General features: G+C 37.0%; 1 protein-coding gene across 3 annotated transcripts in view; it reads right to left on the bottom strand.

Annotated features, from left to right (window-relative positions):
* LOC126325647 (dynein axonemal light chain 1) overlaps nt 1–2,088 on the bottom strand; it is a 153,863-nt gene extending 151,775 nt beyond the window's left edge. For 2 of the 3 annotated variants that reach the window (XM_049995270.1, XM_049995279.1), the window contains exons 1-2: nt 1,217–1,515; nt 984–1,132 (exon numbers count right to left, since the gene is read on the bottom strand). In XM_049995270.1, the coding sequence (XP_049851227.1) occupies nt 984–1,132; nt 1,217–1,219 (152 nt within the window). In that variant the 5' untranslated portion in view covers nt 1,220–1,515. Of the gene's footprint in view, nt 1–983; nt 1,133–1,216; nt 1,516–2,016 lie in introns of those variants that run through there. The other variant, XM_049995357.1, reaches the window with a different exon arrangement.
* Nucleotides 2,089–15,650: the final 13,562 nt, after the last annotated feature.

Raw genomic sequence — 15,650 nt, 5'->3', positions numbered from 1 at the left:
CCATGCTTTAACTAGGTTTTCTGTTAAGTATACTCCACTAAAGTCTTCGGTTTCCAATAGCCTTTGTAGCCTAACTGTGTTTGTTTGCTTAGTTTGTCTAAACTCTTTAAATATTTTTTTCTGGCCGTCCTACATACGCTGCTAATTCAACTAATACCCAATACTGGTCTGCAATTGTTGTGTATATGACGTGACTGTCGGCCTGATCTGTGGTATGTTAGTAATTACGTGATGTATTAATGTTTCTATATTTGTAACCCCATCTCATGGGACTGCCTACCGCTAAATTAAGTCCACAAGTTTTAATCAGATCTTGAAAACTCCTTGTATAACAGTTGTCTTTTAGAGTGTTATTAGGTCACCAGCTACTATGATGTAAGGGAATTCCCTGCTAGCCAACTACAGGACTTCTCTTTTAGAAATCCATTTATCTGACTGTCTGGTGATCTGTAGAGACCTATTGTCACACACTTTTCCCTATTACATGTCTGTAGTGCTGCAGCTTCAAACAGCATGTCTGTACAGTTGTCTACTGACCATGGAATGATACCCTCTATTTGGCTGTGTACGTAGACTGTAACTCACGCAAAGTTAATTCACCCAGAGTCTGTCATAAATATACTTTTCTCTGCTCAATCTATATACCGAAAAGCTTTCATAATAAAAACGTATAATTGATTGTTAGCGTTCTATCATATACACCACTTTGAGTCATAGAGTTTGAGTTGTTACAATATTCAGTGTCTTGCACACAATTGTATTCTGACACAGCGATGAAGCTTATCACAATAAAATATCAATAGAAAATAATATTCATGATTTTTTAACCCATGCAATCGGCAACAAGTTGAACCTATCCCATTCTAAAGTAACTACAGTGCACTAACAGTAACCCTGGGGTATTCACGTTAACAATCGGGGCATTTATGTTTGTTTGTCTCTGGGAATAATGCTTGTAATTTGGCTACCTAATGTTGACTTACCTGCAGTTAACCAGGACAGCTAATGAATTGTCCATTTTTTCTATAAAAGGCCACTGAAAACATAAATTAACATCTGTCGCATCCGCAGGGTTCATTTCATATTTTTCCTCCCATCTTTTTAGAGCATCTTTTATTGTCGTTGCTTTTGCCTACACACACAATACGCAGTTCATAATTATAAAGTATATAACATTCTTGTTAGGAATTTAAAAAAAACTTCTCCTCGTACGCACCATTTCTTTATTCCGTTACTCAGTTGTAGAAAACGTATCCAACTTAAAAATGCTAGGTAAGGACCGGGTACCAACAACAGTTTCCAAAATTACTAATATTATTTTGCCGTTTAAGCGCGTGAAGTTCCGACAAGCATAGCTGTTTATGTTGTTATCACATCCCGTACCCATGACAACTAAATATCAACTGGAAGTGTATGATAACAGCAGTGGAAATTAAAATAGCAGCTTTGTGATCTTTCGTAATTATATATATTGTCCATCACAACGGCTTATTGACATTATAAATTCGTCTCCCGCGCCGAGTATTCGGCAATCTAAATCAGTTGCAGTAGACCAACATGCCAATATGCGGAAAAAAAGCCGTACCAGTATAGTTATGTCACTTTCAACGGTATTTCATAATTATAAGTATCGACTGTGTAGTAAGCTTTCGCCTGTTTTGTCTGTATACTGATTGGTTGATTCGTATTCACTTGCTTTCGTACTTATGTCAGAATTTAAAATGTCAAATACATTAGTATAGTGTACACAAACGGATATACGTGTAAAAAAACTGATGGCCTAAAGCGAAAGGAAAAAAGAACAAAAAAATAACACGCAATTATCCACTAAAATGTGGGTAGAATCACGTTTGGGGACCTGAATTTCAAACTTACAAAAACTACCGGTACGAAACAAGGCCGTCATTAATGAATAGATGGGAGAAAAAAGACGGTAATAAAGTGAAAGTTAACTTGGTACGTATATCACTTACTGTCGGACAACAAGCGCCGTGGCAGTAAGAACCACGTACGTACCTGTACCAAATGGGTAGGGGTGAAAAGGAAGTGTAGCCCGCAAAACTCATTCGTCCATTATTTAAGAATGAGAGCACGTAGTGGCTTGTTACAAACTACACACGTTATCTCAGATATTTACGAACCTCTTTGTCGCTGACACCCCGCACAAAATGATGAAAGAAGAAATTCATTACTCACTACATTTTCGCTTTTCATGCAGTAAAACTGCCGCATCAGGCATGGCCTTTTTATTTACTACCGGTACTTGCTGTATCATTAGCTCTACTAGCGATACACCAATGAACATATCGAGCCTCGGATCTACGATATTTCCCAACCGATGCCTTAACTTTATAGTGACGCCCCCCTCCCCCACCATTCACACCCCTCGTGCTTTTGAGATAGGCCGTCAAAAACTTTTAAAAAAACGGTTTTTCAAAATTATATTCTTCCTGAGGAGTTTGACATACAGGGTGTCCCACAAGTTTTGTTGACCATAAACAACCTGCTGTCCGTATATTTCTTGATCAGTCCAAGGCCTTTGACATGGTCGACCACAAGCTGCTGCTTATAAAACTCCAGAAGTATGGGATTACAGGTGTAGCCGACAATTGGTTCCATAGCTACCTTAGTCAAAGAAAGCAATATATAGAAATAAGAAAATCAGAGACATTCAGGCACTGCATGTCAGATATATTACATACAACAAATGGCCTCCCTCAGGGATCTGTCCTTGGCCCTGTACTTTTCATATTGTTCATAAATGATCTCCCAGAACACATACCAAATGCCAGCTCCTTTCTGTACGTGGACAACACAAATATCGTGATAACCAGTAGAGGTGACACATTGCAGAATACAGTTAATGAAAATACTTGTCATTTACAGTCGTGGTTTGAAGCAAATAGACTACTCATAAATACTCAAAATACTGTAAGTATCAACTTACATACTAGACAAAATCTAACCCCGTTCAATGCAGTTATAGTTATCGGCAAAGATGACATTACGTACAAGCAGGACACCAAATTTCTTGGACTTACCATCAGTAACACACTAAATTGCAACCACATATTGAGGCATTGTCACAAAAGCTTAGTAAAACCTGCTATCTATTACGATCATTAAAACACACAGCCAGTGTAGATACATTGAAGCTGGTGTACCATGCCCTGTTTGAGTCTGTCTTGAGCTATAGCCTAATCTTCTGGGGAAAGAGCTCTGATTCTCTCACAATTTTCAAGTTACAAAAACAAGTAGTAAGAATAATTAAACGTAAAAAAAGAACTGAACACTGTAAACCACTATTTCAACAGCTAAAAATCCTGCCACTGCCATGTCTCTATATATTGGAACTAGCTTGTTTTACAGTACAGCACTTGGACGCCCTCGACAGAAATGCAGGCCGCCACACACGTGACACCAGAAACAAAACAGAGTTACAAATTATAGCCCACAACGCAAAATTATATGCAAATGGGGTTTAATGTATGGGCATTAAAATATACAACCACCTCCCAACAGACATAAAAACAAGCAAAAACCCAAAAATAATTAGAACTAAATTAAAGGAATTGCTACTAAATCACTGTTTCTATTCCATACATGAATTTCTTGAAACAAAATTTTAATTACTTGCAATAAGCTGTTTATTCAGTTGTAGATATTTCTACATAGTAAGATAATTTAATTATTGTATCTTATCTATATTCTGTCTGTATCTCATATAGACCTATGTATTCTGCTATGTGAACTATGTACCACAATATTTTAATTACTCGTAATAAGCTGTATATTCACTGGTAGATATTTCTACTTAGTGAGATAATTTAACTATTGTTTGTACTCATATTCGGTCTGTATCTCATATGTCTATTCTGCTATGTGAACTATGTACCACAATATTTTAATTACTTGTAATATGCTGTATATTCACTGGTAGATATTTCTCCTTAGTAAGATAATTTAATAATTGTTTGTTACTCCTATTCTGTCTGTATCTCTTATACGTATTCTGCTATGTGCAGTATGCACCACTGTCATCTCTCATCACACACCACCTTTTTTTATATTTTGTCTATATATCCTGTATGTATTCTGCTATGTGAGTTATGTACCACTACTGTCATCTCTCATCATATACCATCTTAACATTCTTCTAATAATTTCCGGGTATGCAGCCAGATCCCGTTGACATTCTGCCACGATATTTCGGCCCAGAGACATCCGGCCATCATCAGGTGAGTACACAACTACTGAAGAGCCCAGGTGCAGTCGCGGTATTTATACCGATTCTCGTGCACGTGTTGACATGCGCGGCATAGCCGAGTTGTACGTGCTGCCCTCGGTGGTGAAAGTAAAAGATCATCTAGTCATTGAGTATCGAATGACGCTGTCTATTCCGCTGTGAATGTATAATTTTAATAACAGGATTCCAAGTTTTATCCAGTTGAAAGCCGTTGTCACGATTTATAAGATTATCGGCAAGACGTATTTCCACTGATTCCTTGATTCAGAAGTCACATCTTAACATAATTTTTCAAATTGACTTGTCCTATATCATGATGTGCTTTGCCGTACAAATTGTATGATCTACAAGACCAATAATAAAACAAATCAAATCAAACCTTGACCACCCTAAATAACTGTTTGTCCAGATGCAAATTACAAAATGTTTCAAAGAAATGTTCTTTAGCTGTCAGGGGAACATCAATCAGCATAATTGCCTTCGTTATGGCTTTGTTTTTTACAAAGATATGAACAGAAGTGTGACTTTTTGTTGAAGGTAAGCCAAATGCTATGCAGGAAGTGGAACTGTACAGAGAGCAATGTCCTGACAAGAACCCACCATCCCAACAGATATTTTTTCGCCTTGTTGCGATGCTTCAGGAAATGGGAAGTTTCAACCCACAACAATGCAATCATTATAGCACTTGCACAGACAAAGCTACAGAAAGATAATGTTCCCACTTCTGTTGGTATGAATCCATATTTGAGAACATGACACCTTGAACACGAGATTGCCATTCCTAAAACCAGTGTACATTGTATTATATTAGATTAGATTAGATTAATTATTCATTACATAGACTCACAAAAGAGGGGATCCGCCTGGGTGTGGAACGTGTCAGATAAACATATTACAAAAATGAAATTAGAAAAACATGAGTCTCATTAATTTTAATGACCCTCAGTCAATAAACAGTAAAATTATGTACATCAATTAAAATTAAAGTTCTAATATTTACAGGTTTAATACTTACATCTGCTTTTATTAAATCCATCATTCACACAGTAGCTAGTTACTTGGCTATTACAACCAAGTATTGTCAAAAATCAAAGTAAATTATTCCAGTTAAGGACATTCAAATCACATACAAATTTTAAAATTAAACTTCCACTATTTATAGACTTAAGACTTACATCCACACATCCATCATTCACACAGTAGGTAGTCAGTTTGGTGTTACAACCAAGTATGGTCAAAAACTAAAGTATAATAAATTTTCATTAAAATGGTCTACTGCACTTGAGAAATTCATGGCCACCAAAATTTCTTTTAAATTATGTTTAAATTGTGCCTTGTCTGAAACTAAACTCTCTATGGTTGTTGGTAACTTATTGAAAATATGCGTTGCTGAATATTGGACTCCTTTCTGGGCAAGAATACAATAAAATAGAATAGAATAATTTTATTGTCATTAGGCCATTAAGTCGGGTGAAGCTGAGGGAATTAGATTGGGAAATGAGACACTTAAAGTAGTAAAGGAGTTTTGCTATTTGGGGAGCAAAATAACTGATGATGGTCGAAGTAGAGAGGATATAAAATGTAGACTGGCAATGGCAAGGAAAGCATTTCTGAAGAAGAGAAATTTGTTAACATTGAGTATAGGTTTAAGTGCCAGGAAGTCGTTTCTGAAAGTATTTATATGGAGTTTAGCCATGTATGGAAGTGAAACATGGACGATAAATAGTTTGGACAAGAAGAGAATAGAAGCTTTCGAAATGGAGTGCTACAGGAGAATGCTGAAGATTAAATGGGTAGATCACATAACTAATGAGGAAGTTGCTGTTGTTGTCTTCAGTCCTGAGACTGGTTTGATGCAGCTCTCCATGTTACTCTATCCTGTGCAAGCTTCTTCATCTCCCAGTACCTACTGCAACCTACATCCTTCTGAATCTGCTTAGTGTATTCATCTCTTGGTCTCCCTTTATGATTTTTACCCTCCACGCTGCCCTCCAATGCTAAATTTGTGATTGAATAGGATTGGGGAGAAAAAGGGACTGGTTGGTAGGACATGTTCTGAGGCATCAAGGGATCACCAGTTTAGTATTGGACGGCAGTGTGGAGGGTAAAAATCGTAGAGGGAGACCAAGAGGTGAATACACTAAGCAGATTCAGAAGGATGTACTTTGCAGTAGGTGCTGGGAGATGAAGAAGCTTGCACAGGATAGAGTAGCATGGAGAGCTGCATCAAACCAGTCTCAAGACTGAAGACCACAATGACAACAGGCCATTAAGGCAACAGACAAAGCCATACATATAATACAATATAGTTCATGTATCAAAAGAACAATATGTTAGTTATTACAGGGTAATATTACGATTGGTGACATCCTACAAAGTCATACTTATATTACTGTATAATTCCTGTTGTCAAAGAGTATTCGGTTTGTTATTACAGTGTAATATTACAATTCACAAAATCCTTTGTCATAGAATGGGTGGGCAACTAACCAGTCATACAGTGATTGTTCGAATGGTTGCTCTGGTAAATCTTGCATAGCTAGTCAAAGTTTATTACATAATTTGTGCCCCATTACTTCATAACCGTTTAGTGATTTTGAGAGTCTGTGGAATGGAGTATAAATACATCTATTCATCCTAGTGTTGTAGCAATGTATATTTTCTCTGCATTTAGCTTCAGGTCGCTTCTTTTTCGTGTAGATTAAGACATAGTGTCTACTACTGTCATAATTTTTTGCTCATAAAACAAAGGTTTACAGTCTGCCTTATATGAGGAGCCTGTAATTACCCTAATAGCTTTCTTCTGCAGTAGAAGGATGTCATACCCACAACTGGAGATTCCCTATAAAATGATACCATAGGTTAATATGCTTTGGAGGAATGAGAGACAGGATATTCTAACACAATTTTTAGGTACAAAATCCATTAATCACCTTAACAGATATGTTATCCTAGACAACGTACCACTAAGATACTTGACATGTTGACCCAAAAGATAATTTGTCATCCAATTATACCCCTAAAAACTTAACATAACTAGGATCATCAGATTGTAGCTTGTCTTTTATACTAAATACTATTTACTGAGTTATATTTTCACTAAGCAAAAATCCATTTGCTTTAAACCAGTATGATGCTTGAGCAATTGTCTCTGTAACACAAGTTTTAAGGCTATTGAGGTCATTACTGCTGTTCATAAAAGTTGTATCATCTGCATATAGTACAGTTTTTGATTTAAAACATGACGGTAGGTCATTAATCATTATTAGGAACAGGAAAGGGCCCAGTAGAGATCCCTGTGGGACACCTACCTTAACTAATTCTACACTAGACAATTCTTTGCCAACACAGACAGCTTGCTTACAGTTCTGTAAAAATGATCTTAATAGTTTAAGGCTATTACCTCTAACACCATATAAGTCAAATTTTTCAAGTAGTAGTGTATGTTCTACACAGTCAAAGGCTTTGCTTAGGTCACAAAAAGTGATTGAGCAAAGTCTTTATTCTCAAATACTTTATGGATGTATTTTACAACAGAATGTATCGCATCAATTGTTGACATATTTTCTTAAAACCATATTTAGTTCCACCAATAATTCCTATTTCATCAAAGTAATCAGATAATTGTTTGTAAATTGTACATTCCAGAACTTTAGAAAAAGATGGGACTGTGGAAATTGGCTGGTAACTTGAGGCAGAGTATTTATCCCCTTTTTTATTATCTGGAACTACCCTAGACAGTTTAAGCTCATCAGGAAAATATCCTTCGGCTAGACATTAGTTTATACAATGTGTTAAGAGTACACAATACTGCCTATGACTTTCTTCAGTATGATACAGGACTAAGTCATATATGACTACACTGTCTGATGATTTTAACTGTTTCACTATTCTTAATACCAAATCTGGTGAGACCTCAGAGAAACTGAAGATACTTGCATTTGTTGATGATAAACAGCTATTCTTTGACAGTAACTGTGATGAGCTGATTCTACATTTAGCAATACTGCTTCCTTCTTCTTTAACTGATTTAACAAAATAATCATTGAATTTTTGTCGAGAGATATTAATTGTAATATTTCTTTCATCTTTGGCAACACTATTTATTAACTTCCAAGCAGCTTTGCACTTGTTGGTGGATTTCTCAATGCTTCTGAGATTGTGTGCTTTTTTGGCTTCTATTATCACTTTTTTATATTCATTCCTACATGTAACATAGGCTGGTTTAGCTTGATTAGTCTTCAATGTACAATAAACATTGTGGAACAACATAACTTGGTTTTTCAGAATGGTCAGCGGTTGTGTATACCACGTATTTTGTCTGTTTGGAACTTTAGTTTTCAGGACTCGATCAGTTAGGCCTACTTTGAATTTCTTTGTTGGAATGCAGTTATTAAAGTGTGCCAAAAATACTTTAAAAAACCTTTCAAATAGTATATTTGCTGGCAAATTGTTACTTAAAGTAGAGGGTGTGTCTCCATAACTCTGGCCAAACCAGTCAGCAAGGGAATTACAGAATCTATGTCGTAAACATCCATCCAATTAATGTCTTTGAGCAATCTCCTAAATTTCTCAGTTTTTGACTCTTTTAATGGCCTTCTGTGCTCATTTCTGATAGATGTTTTACCCTGAAAATTTTCAAAATTTAATGTATCACCAGTAGACTTCTTACTTGTCACCTGTTCTACCCTTACCATGTACACAAACTTAAAGAATTGCATGGGAATTATTTCAGGAATTATGTACAGTTCTTTTGGTGGGCACAGCAGCAAATCCTCACCAACCCAAACTTCTTCTCCAATGTTCTGTTTACCAATGAAAGTTCCTTCTCAAAGGACAGGTGAATACAAGGAACATGCGTTATTGCTCCAGTGACAACCCACAATGGCTTAGAACATCAGCGTCGATGGAGAGTTAACGTCTGGTGTGGGATGCTTTGTACTACAACTATTGGCCCTTATTTCGTCAATGGTAGGAGATGAAGTAACAGAAGGTTGGAATGAGTACATAAATGAGTATGTGAAATATGTTAAATATACCAGAATGTGATACGTGCATACATGGGGGAAACTCCAGGTCAAAAGCTCCTCCTAAATTCCTACATGGATTTCAACCAAACTTGGTATATATATCATTACCATCTGGAAATGAATAGTATGGGGGTAAGAACCTGCAATCTTCTACTGGTGTGAAGGTGATGGGCAGAGAAATGTGAAGGGAGGAGATGGAGAGACAGATAGGAGGAAAGAGGAGATAGACACAGATAGGGGAGGAGGAGACAGACAGAGAGAGGGACAGGAGGAGATGGAGAGAGATAGAGTGGAGCAGGAGATGGAAAGAGACAGGGGGAAGGAGGCGATACAGAGACGAGATGGACAGAAAGAGGGGGAGGGGGATGTACAGAAGGAAGGGGGGCAAAGGAGATGGGCAGAGAGCAGGAGGACATGGTGAGAAAGGGGTGGCGGAGGAGAGGGACAGAATGTGCGGCTGGGAGATGTGGGCAGAGAGTGGGGGACTGAGGAGGCGGATAGTGAGAGGGGTAGGAGGAGTTGACAGAAAACATGCAGGATGTATGAGAGGGACAGAGGTACGGGCTGGAGGATATTGGCAGAAACAAGGAGGAGGAGATGGACAGAGAGAGGGAAGGAGTAGATGAAGTAACAGAAGGTTGGAATGAGTACATAAATGAGCAACTCTGGGTTCTCAGCTAGTATGAAAATAAAACCCGAGGGCTACATTTTTTTAAGAAAGACAGACCTTGATATGAGCAACATATAGCCAAGCTAATCTTAGAGCAAGCACTCTTTTAATGTTACAGGAGCAGGCGTTTAGTGTATTATGTAGAGACTGATGATAAGCGGCCTTTGCTTTTATCATTTATCACAGTAATTTACATTACATCACACAGTGATTACAGGTTAAATTTAAGCCCACAGTTAGCAATAGTTCTATACATGATATAGATTAAAATATAATTGGAATAATTTACTTCCAAATTAATTGTCTTCCAACCTTGGGTGAACAAACATTGCATTTTTTACTGACAACTGTTGTTTAAGAGTTGATTTTACAGACAAAATCGTTACAAGAGCTGCATCTGACTGTTGCAGAGCTGTTCTTTGTAATGATGCAGATACATGCTAACATTATCTGGTAAAATTGGTACCACATATCTTTCAATAAGATGTGGTTTCCTGTGTTGTAAAGAAAGGTTCTTTTCTCATTGTGTTCATTTGTTTGAAATAACAGCTGCATATTGATACTAGCCACATTCAGCAATGCGTACCATATACCCATTAATCATCTTCTGGTCTTTCTCTTTACTGAATATTTATTGCACATTTGGTCAACAGTATCAACCCTTGTACAATTGAGTACAATAGATTTGTTACATTTAGGTACATATGATAACATAGTAATGTCTTTCTGTTATCAAAAAACTGACAAAACAATTTTGCTGTTCTTGTTTTTCCTTTTGTAGGGTTCCTATACAACGTTGTTTTACAGCAGTGGGAGAGCCAGCAGATAGCTAGCATTCCAGTTATCTGTTGTTGCATTTCTATTTCCGCCTTTTATCAGCTCAATTAGTCTACAAATAATATCAAATGGCTTACAAGAAACACAAAATGGTCTTTCTGGCTGTTTGCCACAATACACTTCCAACAAACCAGTGTAGAATGACTTAGCATTGAACAGAGCAAATATTTTGGTGCCATATTTAGCTGATTTGTTGGAAATGTATTGTGCGTAGTTGCAATGACCTCTGAATGTTTCTAGTTTCTTATAAGTAGTAACAAATTCTGCAAGACTGTAAGTATTCATACAGTTTCTCAATCAGAAAGCTGCTAACCTATCTGTTTCATGTCTCATATCCCTAGTTTCTTTACCATCAAACCTATTGCAGCTGACAAGCAATAAAAATATCTTATAACTCATGCAGGGTCTCTAAACAATCATTCCTGTTCTGTCATTTGTCAAAGTTCCAATACGTTTGTGTGGTTTCCACCTTTGAGGCCAATCAAATAAAGAATGCCTAATAATGGACAAATTTCATAATGATTTGTCAACTTAGCATCCCTATCTCTATAATAATTTTCTTCTTGCCTTTTTCTGTGGATGTATACATTTGAAAAAAGTGCAGTTTAATCTTTCATATCAATACTGATGATTTTATGGAACAATTCAATTTCCTCTAGAATATCTCATGCCATCATTTTTTAAGGCCAGGAAAGAACTTGCTAATATTTTTTGCTAGTACATATGAAGTCTGTTTATGCATATGATTTTCATCTATTTTCTTTGTTTGTCTCTACCAATAAGCATATCATCTTCAGTATCAAAGGAAGGTAATCTTTCATCACATTAAATTTCAGTCACTATTATGATCACTTGGTAATATTACTTCATCCTCTCCATCATAAATGAAGTTGTCAGTATCTCAACCAGTGTCTTCTTCTGCAAGCATCACTAAAAGAGTGTACTCTGATTTCTCCTCTGTCAAGTATTTTTTGGCTTTACAGTTAGAAACATAAATTATTGTTAGCAGTTAATGAAGTATAATAATGGACATCACTGAAATACTCTGCTGTGTAGCACATCACTTCATGTATACATACAACAGATAATGTTGACAGTTTGAAATAATACTTACATGACCAGGCACGTGGTGCATAGCGTATAATGCTGCTGCAGTTCCAGGAATAACTTATCGTTGTTCTCAACATGTTGACACTGCAGTCACTGTGACACAACTAAACATAAGCTATATGATGACCAGAGAGGTATCAACAATTAGAAGGCTATAAGGGTTGGCCTTTTCCTGGCAGAGGGAAAAAGCTGAGTCTGGTGTACAAAATACACCAGGATGCTCACTCTAGGGTTCAGCAAGCTGTGTTTATTCGCCACTCAAAAAATGAAAAGATGGAGTTACAGGTGTAAATCAGAAAATTGAAGGTAACGCACGTTTGAAGTTCTTGTAATATCTGTGAGATTGTTCAATATAAATAGAAACATGTGGTAGGTACAAGGAACAGCATTTATGAAAACATCTAAGAATTAAATAAGTTTACCCTAACCACTACAAAATAAGACAAATGTTGTGGATGTAACATTTTAGTATTACTGACATAATACATCAGTTTAACTTGTGGTGAAGTAATGAAATTATTTGTAGTTGTATTTCTTTATTAATCCTGCAAATCGTGATTTAGTAAACAGTTTGTGCAAGCAATATAGGACAAGTCATATTCGATATAGTACACCTCGTTTATACATACTGTGTATTTGAATAATCATTCAATGCATGTTAAATATTGGTAACATAATTGTAAAAATGAAAAAAATGATTGAAAGGATGGTATAATTAAGAATATGTGATCAATTACACTATATTTTCTTCGTGCTTCAAAGCTCAGAAACAGAATAGAAGCAGTGGTCAAGCAACTAATCTTTCAGTTTCACTTTAAACTAGTATAAATTTTTATATTTCAGAAAGGACGGCATAATGGTAGTAAGGTACATAATGCCAGTATGACAGACTCCTCCCCTCCTAATGTTTGTACTTAGTGTATTGACATGCAGGTAATGCTTCTGAATAGTGTCTTGAGAGTAGAAATCACAATTATGCTTGAAGATATTTTCTCCTTTTAAGATGCTTACTTTTATGTAACCATGAGCCATAAACCTTGCCGTTGGTGTGAAGGCTTGCGTGCCTCAACGATACAGATAGCCGTACCGTAGGTGCAACCACAACGGAGGGGTATCTGTTGAGAGGTCAGACAAACATGTGGTTCCTGAAGAGGGGCAGCAGCCTTTTCAGTAGTTGCAGGGGCAACAGTCTGGATGATTGACTGATCTGGCCTTGTAACATTAACCAAAATGGCCCTGCTGTTCTGATACTGCGAACAGCTGAAAGCAAGGGGAAACTACAGCCGTAATTTTTCCCAAGGGCATGCAGCTTTACTGTATGAGTAAATAATGATGGCATCCTCTTGGGTAAAATATTCTGGAGTTAAATAGTCCCCCATTCAGATCTCCGGGCGGGGACTACTCAAGAGGACGTTGTTATCAGGAGAAATAAAACTGGCGTTCAACGGATCGGAGTGTGGAATGTCAGATCCCTTAATCGGGCAGGTAGGTTAGAAAATTTAAAAAGGGAAATGGATAGGTTAAAGTTAGATATAGTGGGAATTAGTGAAGTTCAGTGGCAGGAGGAACAAGACTTTTGGTCAGGTGAATACAGGGTTATAAATACAAAATCAAATAGGGGTAATGCAGGAGTAGGTTTAATAATGAATTAAAAAAAATAGGAGTGCGGGTAAGCTACAATAAACAGCATAGTGAACGCATTATTGTGGCCAAGATAGACACGAAGACCACACCTACTACAGTAGTACAAGTTTATATGCCAACTAGCTCTGCAGATGATGAAGAAATTGATGAAATGTATGATGAGATAAAATAAATTATTCAGGTAGTGAAGGGAAGCGAAAATTTAATAGTCATGGGTGACTGGAATTCAAGAGTAGGAAAAAGGAGAGAAGTAAACATAGTAGGTGAATATGGATTGGGGGTAAGAAACGAAAGAGGAAGCCGCCTGGCAGAATTTTGCGCAGAGCATAACTTAATTATAGCTAACACTTAGTTTAAGAATCATGAAAGAAGGTTGTATACATAGAAGAACCCTGGAGATACTAAAAGCTATCAGATAGATTAAATAATGGTAAGACAGAGATTTAGGAACCAGGTTTTAAATTATAAGACATTTCCAGGGGCAGATGTGGACTCTGACCACAATCTATTGGTTATGAACTGTAGATTAAAACTGAAGAAAGTGCAAAAAGGTGGGAATTTAAGGAGACGGTGTCTGGATAAACTGAAAGAACCAGAAGTTGTACAGAGTTTCAGGGAGAGCATAAGGGAACAATTGACAGGAATGGGGGAAAGAAATACAGTAGAACAAGAATCGGAAACTTTGAGGGATGAAATAGTGAAGGCAGCAGAGGATCAAATAGGTAAAAAGACGAGGGCTAGCAGAATCCCTTGGCTAACAGAAGAAATATTGAATTTAATTGATGAAAGGAGAAAATATAAAAATGCAGTAAATGAAGCAGGCAAAAAGGAATACAAACATCTCAAAAATGATACCAATAGGGAATGCAAAATGGCTAAGCAGGGATGGCTAGAGGACAAATGTAAGGATGTAGAGGCTTATCTCACTAGGGGTACGATAGATACTGCCTACAGGCAAATTAAAGAGACCTTTGGGAAAGGAGAACCACTTGTATGAATATCAAGAGCTTTGATGGAAACCCAGTTCTAAGCAAAGAAGGGAAAGGAAAAAGTAGGAAGGAGTATATACAGGGTCTATACAAGGGTGATGTACTTGAGGACAATATTATGGAAATTGAAAAGGATGTAGATGAAAATGAAATTGGAGATATGATGCGCGCGAGGAGTTTGACAGAGCACTGAAAGACCTAAGTCGAAACAAGGCCCCGGTAGTAGACAACATCCTATTAGAACTACTGACAACCTTGGGAGAACCAGTCCTGACAAAACTCTACCATCTGGTGAGCAAAATGTATGAGACAGGCGAAATACCCTCAGACTTCAAGAAGAACACAATTATCCAAATCCCAAAGAAAGCAGGTGTTGACAGATGTGAAAATTACTGAACTATCAGTTTAATAAGTCACAGCTGCAAAATACTAACGTGAATTCTTTACAGACGAATGGAAAAACTGATAGAAACCAACCTCGGGGAAGATCAATTTGGATTCCGTAGAAATGTTGGAACACATGAGGCAATACTGACCCTACAACATATCTTAGAAGAAAGATTAACGAAAGGCAAACCTACATTTCTAGCATTTGTAGACTTAGAGAAAGATTTTGACCATGTTGATTAGAATACTCTCTTTCAAATTCTGAAGGTGGCAGGGGTAAAATACAGAGAGCGAAAGGCTAGTTACAATTTGTACAGAAACCAAATAGCAGTTATAAGAGACAAGGGGTATGAAAGGGAAGCAGTGGTTGGAAGGGAGTGAGACAGAGTTGTAGCCTATTCCCAATGTTATTCAATCTGTATATTGAGCAAGCAATAAAGGAAACAAAAGAATAGTTCGGAGTAGGTACTAAAATCCATGGAGAAGAAATAAAAACGTTGAGGTTCACCGATGACATTGTAATTCTGTCAGAGACAGTAAAGTACTTGGAAGAGCAGTTGAATGGAATGGACAGTGTCTTGAAAGGAGGATATAAGATGAACATAAACAAAAGCAAAACGAGGCTCATGGAATGTAGTCGAATTAAGTCAGGTGATGCTGAGGCAATTAGATTAGGAAATGAGACACTTAAAGTAGTAAAGGAGTTTTGCTATTTGGGGAGCAAAATAACTGATGAT

The sequence above is a fragment of the Schistocerca gregaria genome, chromosome 1 (genome assembly GCF_023897955.1).
Source record: "Schistocerca gregaria isolate iqSchGreg1 chromosome 1, iqSchGreg1.2, whole genome shotgun sequence".
Taxonomy (NCBI): domain Eukaryota; kingdom Metazoa; phylum Arthropoda; class Insecta; order Orthoptera; family Acrididae; genus Schistocerca; species Schistocerca gregaria.
Note: the sequence above shows the minus strand (reverse complement) of the source record. Positions and strands in the feature narration are given on the sequence as shown.